This window comes from Palaemon carinicauda, chromosome 8 (genome assembly GCF_036898095.1).
Source record: "Palaemon carinicauda isolate YSFRI2023 chromosome 8, ASM3689809v2, whole genome shotgun sequence".
NCBI lineage: Eukaryota > Metazoa > Arthropoda > Malacostraca > Decapoda > Palaemonidae > Palaemon > Palaemon carinicauda.
In genome coordinates, this window is record NC_090732.1 from 124,824,103 (window position 1) to 124,838,040 (window position 13,938).

Consider the following 13,938-nt stretch of genomic DNA (forward strand, 5'->3'; position numbering starts at 1 on the left):
ATATGATTGAAAGTCTATCTGCTATTATGCGGGAGAGTATAATTAGGATTTTTCTTACTATTTCTAAAGCAATAAAGTCCATAAGTTAATAATCCTCACTGTAATTGATATTCACTACATATGGCATTTTTCATGTTTATTAAACATAGTTCTAATAATCAATAGGTTCTTTATAAATGTTCCAGACATCAATGGTTCTTTTTATTAAAAGTTTTTATTTCTCTGCATTGTGCTAAGGACACAACTGGTTTAGTGATATATATGAGACATATGAACCTTTACTTGATTTCTTTGAAATTCAGTTTCATACTCTCAAAATAATTTCTTTAAAAAACTTTCTACACAGTATAAAGTTACAGCTTATAAAGCAATTTTGACATAATCTGAGGATAAAAGTTTAGACAATATTGTGATTTTTTTTTCTGAATCTAGTAAGCATATTTGTTTTTTCCATGCCATAATGAAATACTGTAAATACACTGCATAAATATTAATCCCAGTACATGAAATATTAGACTAACCTTCACTGTGTATAACTTGAACAGCTAACAACATTCCATGCCAATAATGTTTGATGGTAAACGGGGATATGCGTGCTCTTTGACTGCCTCGTACCTCATTCAAAACTGATGCCATATCTTGGTTTCCCTTCTCCATTAAAAGCTTTAGCTGAGTGTCTGTAACCTCACTGAGAACAAGAAAACATATGAAACAAACAAACAAAAAGAAAAATATTGAAATAAATTACATGCAAACAAAAAAACTTCAGGACTTCATAGCTTTAAAACTAAAAATTTTAATCCAATCTGTTCTTTTCCTAGTTAGACATATTCGAGTCATTAATAAGGGTTACTGCTAATCAGGTCTTCTACGACCGGCCAACCAAAAATTTGGCTCGATCCCACCATGCTTCGTCGCTGAGCGACCATAGTGCAAGTGCATGTAGTAAGGGGACGGCAGCTCACAAAATCTCTTTACAACACTCAGCTGGACAAAGATTTGCAGGGTGGTTGAGGAAGGAAGTTTGGTAAATGACTCAGGTTTGTATAGCTAGGAAAAATACAAAATTGTATTAAAATTTGTAGTTTATTCCTATGCGGATACAAATGTCTGGGTCATTTATATGGGAGTCTTCCTTGTAAAAGAAGTCTCTAAGGTAAGAGGTATACCCTTATGAAAGACCCAATTACTATAAGTAAAAGCAAGAGGTTAACATGAATTTCTAGGGGACAATGCAGCTGGCTCGTAACGAGGTAAGGCCAAACTTCAACACTTCCCAGGAGTGAAGTCACCGTGAAGTTGAGAGGTATACCCATCCTCTCTGATACAATTACTATAAGCAATAGCAAGAGATCATAGAGAACTGCCAAAGAACAGATTAGCCAGCTCGTAAAGAGGGACGGCTGCACGTTCGAATCCAAAAAGGGAATCTTCGCCAGGGGTGATGTGGTATAAACATCAAGTGTTACATGATAAAATTGAAATATCACAAATTTTTAAGTAATTTGTATTTTCCTAACATACTTACCTACAACTACCTTCTTAGGAGTTACTGGTTAACTCTACCTAACCGACCAGCTTTTTGTATAGTTTATCTCCCTCTTCCCGTTTTCTACGGGGTCAACCTCTGGCAGTGTGGTACATGCCCCGAGGCGACCCCGGGGTCAGGCAGCGTGCTAGCTCAGGTCGAATCGCCAGTAAGTTTCGTTGGAATAGGTATTACTCGATCCTGCAGGTTCTCGGGGAAGGATGGGAGGGCCATAACCCGAAGGTAGTTCTAGGTAAGTATGTTAGGAAAAATACAAATTACTTAAAAATTTGTGATTTGTTCCAACACAGTTACTTACCTAGAACTACCTTCTTAGGAGACTTACACTTTAGGAGGTGGGAGTGTCCTGCAGGGATCAGGATTCGACGGGGAGGTACGCGAGAGAGGAAACCACTAAGGAGGTCTTGATTCTAAGATCACTTGAAAACTGCACGAAAAGTAGGGGAAAAATATCCAAAAAACTCACTTAGTGTCTAAATGTCTTAACTTTTTCAAAACCAATTTCTTGAAGGTTATACCTTTCCGTGATTAAGGTCTTCTCATCATCTTCCTGGCCCGTTCGATCCGGGGAAGGAAGGAAAAAGGGGAGGGGGGGGGGTAAGGTTAAGGAAGGAACTAGTGTCTCTTGGCATTAACACGCCCGGTTACCCTGGGGCTATGACCTTAGATCTCCTGAAGGGCCGACACGACCGGGCCAAATGAAAAAATGTCCAAGGATTATCTCGTACAATTTTTTAGATAATGTTCCGTGAAGGTGGACTGTCTAGACCAGGTCCCAGCCTTCAGGATCTTACTCACAGCCATGTTCTTCTCAAAAGCCAGAGAGGTGCTCAGAGCCCTGATATCATGAGGCCTCGGCTTTCCAGGTAGAGGGGTCCCAGAAGCTTCGTAGGCTCCCTTTATCACTTGTCTCAGCCAAAAAGAGATGGAATTTTTCGAGACCGGTTTCTTCACCCGTCCTGTTGAGATGAATAAATGTTTGATCTGAGGCCGGAAATTTGCAGTCCTTTCCAGGTATTTTCTTATAGTTCGTACGGGACATAAGAGGAGATCCTTAGGGTTGTCGGATCGAGGGATGGCTGGCACCGAAAAACCCTCGAACCGAGGATCCAAACACGGTGGGTTCTGCGTTTTCGCCACAAAACTAGGGACGAACCTAAAGACAACTTCCCTCCACCCTTTGGAGTGTGAGACCTCGTAAGAGAGGCCGTGTAACTCGCTAACTCTTTTCACCGAGGCCAGGGCTAAAAGAAAAGCTGCTTTAAGGGTGAGTTCTCTGTCTAATATGTCCCTGAGAGGTTCGAAGGGCGGTTCTGACAGAACTTTGAGGACTCTTGCCAAGTCCCACTGCGGAACCCATACCTCCTGGGAGGGACATGATTGCTCAAAACTACGGATGAGCATCGAGATGTGCCTCGAGGCTCCCAAGTCAATGCCTCTAAGGAGGAAGACTTGACCTAGGGCTGCTCGAACTCCTTTGATGGCCGGGATGGAAGAACCCACGTCATCTCTCAGGTACACCAGAAAGTCTGCAATGTCCTGGATCGACGCCCCTAAGGGCCTGATGTTTCTGGATGCACACCACTTCAGGAAGACTGCCCACTTCGCCTGGTAGACAACTGCCGAGGAACGCCATAGATACCCAGAAATCCTTGTCGCGGTTCTCGATGAGTATCCTTCTTTCTTCGGGAGCTTCTCGATAACCTCCACGCGTGAAGGCGGAGGGATCGAGGATTTTCGTGCCACCTGTGAAAATGAGGTTGTCGCAGGAGGTCTGGCCTGTCCGGAAGTGGCCAAGGAGGACGAAGAGCTAGTTCCTTTAGGTCTGCAAAACAGTCTCTCTCCGGCCACCAGGGCGCTACTACAGTCATCGACAGGTTGGACGACACTCTCACTCTGTTCAGCACTTGCCTGATCAAACTGAAGGGAGGGAAGGCGTACACATCGAGACCGTCCCAGGGATGTTGGAAGGCGTCCTCGAATGCTGCTGACGGATCTGGGATTGGAGAACAGAACACGGGGAGTTGGGCATTCAGACGTGTGGGGAACAAGTCTATCACTGGGGAGCCCCACAGTAGGATGACTGCTCGAGCTACCTCCGGGTGTAGGGTCCACTCCGAACCTATCACTTGACCCACCCTGCTGAGGCCGTCGGCCATCACGTTCCTCTTTCCTGGAATGAACCTTGCCGTCAGTTCCAACCCTTCTTCTGTGGCCCACTCTAACAGTTCCGTGGCTAGGGCGCAGAGGACCTTTGACTTCATGCCTCCCTGCTTATTTACATACGCCACTACTGTGGCATTGTCGCACATTATCGCCAAAGTGTTCCCTCGCAGTAAGTGTATGAACTGTCGACACGCCCTTAGAACTGCTATCATCTCCAGGATGTTTATAAGGAGAGACGACTCCTCGCTGGACCACTGCCCTTTTGCTGATTTTCCTAGCAGGTGCGCTCCCCAGCCCTCCTTCGATGCGTCCGTGAACAACAGCATTTCCGGGGGGTCGGAGGCAAAGAGCATTCCCTTCTCTGTGTTTGACCTGATGCTCCACCGAAGAAGGGACTCTCTCGTCTTCGGGAGGACTGGCACTACTTTGTGGGGCTCCTTGCCTTGGACCCACGACTCCTTTAGATTCCACTGTACCGGGCGGAGCATGAGTCTCCCTTGCGGTACTAATTTTTCCAGGGAAGCCAGATGACCCAGTAACTTCTGCCAGTCCTTGGCCCTCCTGGGTTGTCCCGTCAGGAAGGGTTGAAGGATACGTTCCAGGTTGGCCAACCTTTCTTCTGAGGGGAAGGCCCTTACTAACTGGGTGTCCAGGACCATCCCCAAGTAAGTAATCCTGGTGCTGGGGACTAGCTGGGACTTCCCTAGGTTGACCGTGATCCCTAACACCTTGCAGAGGTCGAGCAACATAACGCCTTGCTCCTTGAGGCAGAAAGCAGCAACCAGTCGTCCAGGTACCTGAGTAGTCGAGTGCCTTTCTCGTGTGCCAACGCCGAGATCGCGGCGAACACTCTCGTGAACACTTGCGGGGCCGTCGAGAGGCCGAAGCACAGGGTCTTGAACTGCAGGACACTGGACTCCCACTTGATCCTGAGGAACTTCCTGCTGGAGGGGTGCACGGGGATTTGAAAGTAGGCATCCTTGAGGTCGAGAGACATGAGGAAATCCCCCTCCCTCAAGGCTGCGATCACTGTCTTGGGGGTATCCATCTTGAAATCCATCTTTGAGACGAACTAGTTGAGGGCTGAGAGATCCATGACTGGCCTCCACCCTCCTGTCGATTTTTCCACAAGGAAGAGCCTGCTGAAGAAACCCAGGCCGGGGTTCTCCGCTGTCTCCAAAGCTCCCTTGTTGATCATGGCCGCTACTTCCTCTTGTAGCGCCGACCTCTTCAAGGGGTCCTTTGGAACCAGCCAATCGGCCCTCTGGGCTAGGATGAGATGGGGAGGCTCTTCCAGGAACGGGAGTCTGTAGCCCTTCTTCAGGACCGTCACCGTCCAGGGATCCGCACCGAGATCCCACCATGCTTGCCAAAAATGTCTGATGCATCCCCCTACTAGGGGCTCCTGCGGGAGTAGGGGGCCTCTCCTCCTACCTTCTCCTGGAGGAGCGGCCAGATCTACCTCTCCTAGCGTTACTATAGGAGGGTCTGTAGGCTGACTGAGGGCCTGCCATGGTCCTATGGGTGGGCTGATGCGAGGCTTGAAGCCAAGGGGCTGAAGGAAGTTCTCTTCTGGGAAGCAAGGCTGAGGTCTGTGAGGAGTGAGGGATGTCCGTTGGAGCTCTCCTAAACGTGGTCTTCCTCATAGGCGGGGGCCTAGAATCCGCCTCTCTCACTTTCCTCACCTTCTCCATAATATCCTCTACCAACTTGATGGGGAAAATGTCATTCCCCCACACGGAGGAATTTCTCAGTCTCCTTGCTTCCCTGTCAGGCAACTTCCGCACTAGCTTGCTCAATACTGTATCCCTTTTTCTCAGGACCCAGTTCGAAGCTACCAACAGAGACTGGGACGATAAGAATTTAAAAGCCTTGCCCCCAGAGCTACTTATTTCCCAGCTAGTCAACTGTGTGATAGCTTTTGAACAAAAACTAAAAATAATTTGTCACAAGTAGTTAAAGTAGAGTTAGGGCACTTCCCAAAATACAAACTTATATGTGATAAACACAACGTATACTACAGATATAAACAAGCAATAATATTAGGAAAACCTTTGGAGGCCTTTTGCGAGCTGATTTGAAGACCTCAAGAAAAAAGTCAATAGTTTAATGTTGTTCAGCAACACTTTTTTTTCTCTCTCTCTGTATCTCCAGATGTAGTGCAATTTGAAGCATAACTTGGATTGACCTTCAGAATAATGACACCATTCATACAAGTATAATGAAAGGAACTTGTTCAATGTCTATACAGTAACACCTTGAGATACAAGCGACCCAACATACGAGAAAATTGAGATACAAGGAAAGTTCCGAGCAAATTTCTATTCTGAGATACGAGGTACAGTAGTTCCCTGCCAGGTGGCCGCGTGTGCGAAACACTGCTCACGAGGACAGCATCACTCGGTCTTTCCCGTCGGATCTCCGTCGCGTAAAGTTATCTCCGAGCATCGGCCGTATTGTTTGCTTTTTTTACACGTTTTTTGCGTGAATCAGTGCAGAATTAAGTGAATAAACAATGGGTCCAAAGCAAGCGAGTGCAAACAAGGGTAGTGAGAAGAAAAAGCGTATGATGACAATGGAGATGAAGCATGAAATACAGGTAATCGCAAAACATGAGAGTGGCGTAAGAGTGACTGAGCTGGCGCACCAATACAAGAGAAATATATCGACTATATGTACCATCCTCAAGCAGAAGGATGCTATAAAGAACACCGAGCCTTCCAAAGGAGTAACCATCCTTTCCAAGCTGCGTAGTGATATCCACGACGAGATGGAGAGGCTTCTTTTGATCTGGATAAAGGAGAAACAGTTGGCGGGAGATAGCGTGACAGAGACGATCATATGTGAGAAGGCCAGTCGAATCTATGAGGACTTGATAGGGAAGCAAGCAGCCGAGAGAGGGGAGACTTCGACAACAGCGGAAACTTTCGATGCCAGCGGAAACCTTCAAAGCCAGTCATGGCTGGTTGGATAATTTCAAGAAAAGGACTGGGATACACTCGGTTGTGAGGCATGGGGAAGTAGAAAGTTCCGACGCCTAAGCCTCAGTTATTGCCCACATGGCTTCATCCTCCAACAAGTCTTCACCTGCAATGAAACTGGCCTTTTCTGGAAGAAGATGCCCAGGAGGACTTTCATCACAGCAGAGGAGAAGAGACTACCAGGCCATAAGCCCATGAAGGACTGGTTAACTCTAGCCTTGTGTGCCAATGCCAGCGGTGACTGTAAGGTCAAACCACTGCTGGTGTACAAAGAACCAAGAAGAGAGGTAAACATGAAGAGTACAATGCTGGAACATTTTAACTAAAACTCTGGCAACATTAAGAGGCCGTTGGCAATTCATGACACCCTCACACCAAGTGTACTAGTAAACTTAGGGTTTAAATAACTTGTTTAGTGAGCCTTCATGTAGGAATAAACAGTAGAAGTGCAAAGTAAGGTTATCAAAATAATGTTATTTTGATTTTTCTAAGAAAAAGAAAAAATTCGATAGCAAATCTTTGGGAGCTTTCAACTTGAAAACACTTATTTGCATGTCAGTACCAGTTTCTCTTATTTATTGTTCAAATTTAGAGAGAAAACTATCATTGGAAAGAGGAAGAAACATCCCACAATTTTGTGTAACAGAATTTTGATTTTCCTTTGTCTCTTTTTTTCAATATTATTTTGTATCTAGATGAAGAATATTAAGAAAAAAAATCATTAAAAAAAGAAGGAAAATCAAAATTCTGTCACACAGAATTATTCAGTTTATAAAGAAGTTTTTATGGAATGATTTTCCATACAATTGGTGTCATATTAGTGGAGAAAAAGCTACCTAAATTCATTTTAAAAATCATGATTTTTGCTAATAAATAAAGTTTTTGATAAAATGACTTTAAACTTTTGTGTGATGAAAGTATTTTATATGTCTAACGCATAGAAATTATGTATTTTGAATAATTAGAAAAAATGCAAGACATAGCGGATGGTCCTCTTAAGGCTAGGGTAAATCTGATATTGTGGCTTTATGTGATTCTGTTGAGAGCAATCCCTTCATAGGAGGGCATGTCTGATCATTCCATGGAGCCATAATGGAACAGTGTTTCAGGATCTTTCATTCCTTCCGTACTGAAGGAAGAGCTGCGGTGTCTCCCCACAAGACTAGGAAGATAAGACTTCCTTGTCGCCGCTAGTCACCTTTACAGAGAGGAGAGGAAGATTGGATAAAGATGTGACTACTTGAATTCTAGATCTTTATCAAGAATTGCTGAAACACGGCAATGACAACCTATCCTTCAGAATGAGTATTGATACAGGAAAAGATATGTCGTTTTCCTACTCGCTTCGCTGGGGCCAACCCGAGTTAGAATGGGCCCAATTAAGAAACCTGAGGACTCATAAAACCACAACAAGCAGCTTGAGCTCTCTATGAGGTAAAGACTGTTCACCCAAGTTACACACTTGAATTGGGGACAAAGCAGTATCTTTACCTTGGAAATAGAGGAGCTTCTTCAATGAAGTAACAGAGATAAATAGCTAATCTTGTTACCATTCAATATGGCTGTTTGGGAGTGATCAGAATCCTCCTGAGTCTTGATGTTTTCCATGGACTGTTGAGGAATTGGAGAAATAGGGAAAGTGGAGCAGGAAGGTTTAAGTATCTACGATTTCTGGAGACAGGTGCTTCAAACTTTGCTAACAGTCTGCGACTGGAAGAATACTGAAAATTTCTCATTCTTCTGCATGGTGAGTAGGTCGAGTGAGGGAGAGAAAACAAAAACTTTCCGCCAAGCAATATTGTAGGAATAGCCTGAAGTTCTTAAACCAAGACGGTCAATTGACCATGCTTCTCAAACAGTATTCTTGCCTGGAAGAGCCTTGTGCAACTGCATCATATCATCCACTCACAAGAATGCAACTGCTTGAGAAGGGTTTGTGCATAGGGCCCCTTGTAACTTTGGAAGCGGGTGAAGGCAGTATCACTCAATATGGTTACCAAGTGCTCTATCAAACTCTTTGGAAAACTTGCAAAGTAGAGAAGCAGGCACATTCCTTCTGCTGATCACATCCTTTAGACAGGAGGAAATTCAAGTGAGCACCTGTAAACAGTAAATTTTCAGAAGAAAGGAGTACTCACGACAGAGTTCGTCATACAATTACTGTATAAGAGTGAATAACTAATTATTCTTATATCAAGACAGAACATCTTTAAGAAATAAAAAGATTCAATACAAAATGAGAGCCAGAATTATTACTCTTTTTCTATATTTGAGATAGCAATTTATAAATTCTATTCACAACAAAAGGTAAAAATTGAGGGGTCTAAGTAGTCTTGGAAGCAGTTGTCTCTAAACATCTGGAAGAATTAGACACATCAGCACCAATTCCGTCCTTGCAGTTGCAAGATTGACAGCGATCTCGCAAAGGGTGAGGGTTTCTCGGTGATGAGAGACCATCATAAACCGCCTGCTACCCTAACAGCTAATCAGCAAGAGAGGTGGGGAGAAGGTGGCGGTGGCTCATCCGAAGACAAGAGGCACGGAGCTGGCAGCCTAGCCGATGCATAGCGACCAGCTGGAAATGTAGTGATGTTACAAGTCATGCGACAATGTTACGTCCAGGGACGCTGGTAATCGTGTGGCTCTGGTATGTTGCGCGACGCTGCCGCTGGTACGTTGTGCAAAGCTGCCGCTGTTAGCAGACACATAGTAACCAGCTTGGGTTGTAGTGATGTAACAAGTCATGCAACGTTGCAGCACAGAAAATTCTGGGGAATCAATGTAGCGAGAGCCCGAAGGCTCGGTGGAACAAAAGCCCTATGGGCTCAAGATCACGAGATTCAAAAGTTCAACATGATGGCCCAAAATCACAAGAGCCTGAAGGCTCGGGGTCATGAGAACCCCAAGGTTCAGCATGACGAGGGTCCAAAGGCCAGAAGTCACGAGAGCCCTAAGGATCAACACAAAAAGACCCCCGAAGACCCAAAACCACAAGAGCTCAAAGTTCTGGGTTACAAAAGCCCGGAGGCTCAGCGTTATGAGAGCCCGAAGCTTCCAGGTAGCGAAAGCCCAAAGGTTTAGTGCAATGAGAGCCCGAAGGCTAAGTGCAACAAGAGCTCGAAGGCTCAGCACAACAAGAACCCGAAGGCTCTGTGTCACAAAAACTCAAAAACTCTGTATCACGAGAACCCGAAGGCTCTGTGTCACGAGAAACCAAAGGCTCTGTGTCACGAGAACCCAAGAGTTCTACATGACGTGGACCAGGATGCCCAAGGTCACGAGAGCCAGAAGGATCGAGGTCACGAGAGCCAGAAGGATCGAGGTCACGAGAGCCAGAAGGATCGAGGTCATGAGAACCAAGAGGATCAGCAAGACGAGAACCTGGAGGTTCTGGGTTACAAAAAACTTGGAGGCGAGTCGTAACCCAGGGTCACGAGAACCCAAATGCTCACCCCAACGAGCACCAGAAGGCTCTGTGTCACGAAAACCCAATGGTCCTGCATAACATGGACCCGGAGGCCCAGGGTCAGATGATCCCGAAGGCTCTGCACGACAAGAGCCTGAGGGCTCAGAATTATGAGAGCCTGGGAGCTTAGCGTAATGAGGACTCGAAAGCCAGGGTTACGAGAGCCTGGAAGCTCAGTGTAACGAGAGCCCAAAGGCTCAGCGTAACCGTCACGAAAACCCAAAGGTTAAAACAGGCGTCTCCTTAACACAGGAGAGGAGAATGCCCAGGGTGACGAGAGGTCAGAAACTCCTCCAACTGACTAACCCCGAAGGGGAACGTCTTACCAGGTTCCTCCGTAGAGGGAATCTGCTCTGTCACAAAAAACTGATCACAAGCTTTCTTTCGCAAATGAGAGGAAAGTTTTCCCAAAGGAAGACATCGCCAAGGATTAAGCTTTCCCCCAGGCCCAGGGGGAGAAGTACAGGCATAATTCACATGCTGATCACAAATTATTTTCTCTAGCAGACAAGAGATGTCCTCCTGAAGGAGGACCTTGCCTTGTACTTTGCTTTCCCCCAGCCCACGGGGAAGAAACGTAGTCTTCGGCTACAAGATAACAGCAGCTGATCTTCGTCGAGCTGTCAGCAATTCTCCCCGGAAACGGGAAGGTTGCTAAAATAGCTTATGAAAGGAAACTCTCCCTCGGAAGGGAGAGCAGGCCAACACCCGTGGAGGTTAACTCTCCCTCGGAAGGGAAAGTTGCCCAACCCCTGGATGCGAACCTCCTGACAGTGCTCTTTGCTTCCCGTCAACGAGCCTTGTTCAAGTAGATGGTCGGCCTTGAGTGCTACCTGAGAAACGTAGCCGAGGTTAGTTTCTGGGTTCACCCCAAAGGGATCCCCCAACTGGAACACCCGAAGGAACCCAGTATGCCACTGCCCTTGTTCCTACGCTTGAGCACGAGGAACGAATGAGTAGAAGAGGGAAAGAAACTGTACCACTATCAGCAGGGACCTCATCCTCATAAGGAAAAGGTTGTAACCAGCAAGCTGATCAGGAGCTTCCACAGGTAAGGAGCTCCCTTCAGCACAGAACTGTGATGGGGCAGGTACAGCAGATTTCACAAGAACAAATGGAACAGGTCTTCTACGTCCGCTGATTTAGCTGAAAGAAGAAGAACGGCATAGCTATCTGGGGAAATATAAACATTATGAAAGAAACTCTCTCTAGCGAGGATCACTTGACTCAAAAACAGGAAAAGTGTCCCCTAAGAAAACAGAACATAATAAGGACTGTGCACCCCCATCGCCGGCTGTCATCGTTAAGAGAAGGGGAGCGGTGGAGAAAAAAGAAGATTGCAAATCATTAATTCGCTGACAAAACAAAACTACTCATGAGAAAACTCAACCCTCCAGTAGGCAGGGGGTTCCCCGAGGGGGAGCGGACAAGCTAAAGGATATGCACTTCCTCCGCTGGCTGAAAGGCCATTGGCCCATCGCCACAAGGAGTGCGGAGTCGAGAGCTGAAAAAATTAAATTATAAAGTTATTATCTCAACTTAATTACTGAAGAAACCATTTAGGAGAACCCCCAACCCCCCAAACAGGAAAGGTGTTCCCCCACAGAGGATCTGCCGGGCATCTGCAAAAGAGGAAGAGTGGCATAGTAAGGGAGAAGAAGTATCAACAAAATGACTATCCCCCCTGCAGAGAAGGCCAAGTCCACACTACACTGTCACACAAACAGCAACTATAATAAAAACTTCAATATATATACAGTGGAACCTCTACATCCGAACGTATCTACATCCGAATTTTCCAACATCCGAAGTAAAATTCGAGCAAATTTTTTACTCTACATCCAAATTTTATTTCGACACACGAATTAAGCAATTTTCGTCGTACGGTTGTATACGAATTTTTTGACACGCGAAGTACAATTCGAACACGTTCCAACTCTACACCCGAATGTTTTTTTCGACACCCGAAGTAAACAATACTCGTAAGCGTAGTCGGTGCTCATAGCGCCTGAAGTGTTTTTTATTTCCGCCGATAGAAGGCAGCACATTGACCTCAGAGGGACGCTCAATTAGCGGGTCTTGGGTCAGTCCTCTGTTCTCGTCAGCTTCTAGTGGTTATACTCTGTGCGTTCTGCTATTAACTCTGTTTTAATCGTGATTTTTTACGTGCATCCTTTAACGGTAATTTACGTAAAGTATGGGTCCTAAAAGGCTTAGTTTTGCCAGTGGTAGTGGTGAGAAAAGGAAGAAGGAAATGCTTTCTTTAGAAATTAAGCAGGAAATTATTGAAAAAGTGAACTTGCTAAACAGTAAGGCCGTAATATGTCAACGATCTCGACAATCCTTAAACAGAAGGAAGCTATTAAAGCAGTGAAACCTTCTAAGGGGATCACCATAATTTCCAAACGCCGTACCTCTATCATAGAAGAGATGGAACGACTTCTACTAGTGTGGATTAAGGATAGAGATCATTGGCGACACCATCACCAAAACTATCATCTGCGAGAAGGCGCACGCCATCTTTACGGACTTGAAGGAGGAGAGCTCTGGGGGTGATGCTGGGGAGAGTTCAACCGAGCCTTCCTCAGATGATTTCAAGGCATCTCATGGCTGGTTCGAGAAATTTAAGAAACAGTCCGGGATTCATTCAGTTGTTCGCCACGGAGAGGCTGCTAGTGCGGACACAAAGGCTGCAGCTGACTTTGTCAAGAACTTCGAAAAGATCGTGCAGGAAGAAGGCTACGTAGAGCAGCAGGTGTTTAATTGTGATGAAAACAGGCTGTTTTGGAAGAAGATGCCGAGTCAAACCTACATCACTGCCGAAGAGAAGAAATTGCCTGGGCATAAGCCAATGAAGGATCAGTTGACTCTTGCCCTATGTGCCAACACTAGTGGGGACTTTAAAGTCAAGCCCTTACTGGTTTACCATTCAGAGAACCCTAGGGCCTTTAAAGCACACAACGTCGATAAGGATCAGCTTCATGTTTTCTGGCGATCCAACTCGAAGGCCTGGGTCACTAGGCAATTCTTTGTGCAATGGGTTAACCAAGTTTTCGGCCCTTCTGTGAAGAAGTATCTTCATGAACAGAAATTGCCTTTAAAGTGCCTGCTATGCCTTGACAATGCACCCGCTCACCCCCCCGGACTTGAAGATGATATCTTCGATGAATTAAAGTTCATAAAGATGCTGTATCTTCCACTGAATACCACCTCTATCCTCCAGCCCATGGACCAGCAAGTCATCTCTAATTTTAAGAAGCTGTACACCAAGTACTTATTTAAGCAGTGCTTTAATGTCACGCAAAGCACCAACTTAACTTTGCGTGAATTTTGGAGGGGCCACTTCAACATCGTGCACTGCTTGAAGATCATGGATCAGGCTTGGGTGGGATTAACTCGACGGACCCTCAATTCTGCCTGGAAGAAGCTGTGGCCTGATGCAGTTTCTTCCCGAGATTTTGAAGGTTTTGACCCCGAACCTGATCCCGTGGTCGGTGCAGCGGAAGCCGTAGAGGAAATCGTCACCCTTGGCAAGTCCATGGGTCAGGAGGTCAACGCAGATGACGTTACGGAACTCGTCGCCGAACATCACGACGAACTTACCACGGATGAGCTCAAGGAACTCCATGCTATGTCGGAGCAAATGAGTGATGACGAGGAAGGGAGCGAGGAGGTAGAACATGTGTTAGGTTCGGCGCAAATAAAAGAGGTGTTAGGAAAATATCAAGACGTGGTCGACTTCATCGACAAATACCATCCAAAGAAATTGCAGGTTT

General features: G+C 45.8%; 1 protein-coding gene across 2 annotated transcripts in view; it reads right to left on the reverse strand.

Annotated features, from left to right (window-relative positions):
- Positions 1 to 13,938, reverse strand: part of Mps1 (Monopolar spindle 1) — a 104,122-nt gene that overhangs the window by 22,789 nt on the left and 67,395 nt on the right. For both annotated transcript variants that reach the window (XM_068378889.1, XM_068378890.1), the window contains exon 6: positions 522 to 688. In XM_068378889.1, coding sequence (XP_068234990.1) covers positions 522 to 688 — 167 coding nt within the window. The remainder of the gene's footprint in view (positions 1 to 521; positions 689 to 13,938) is intronic.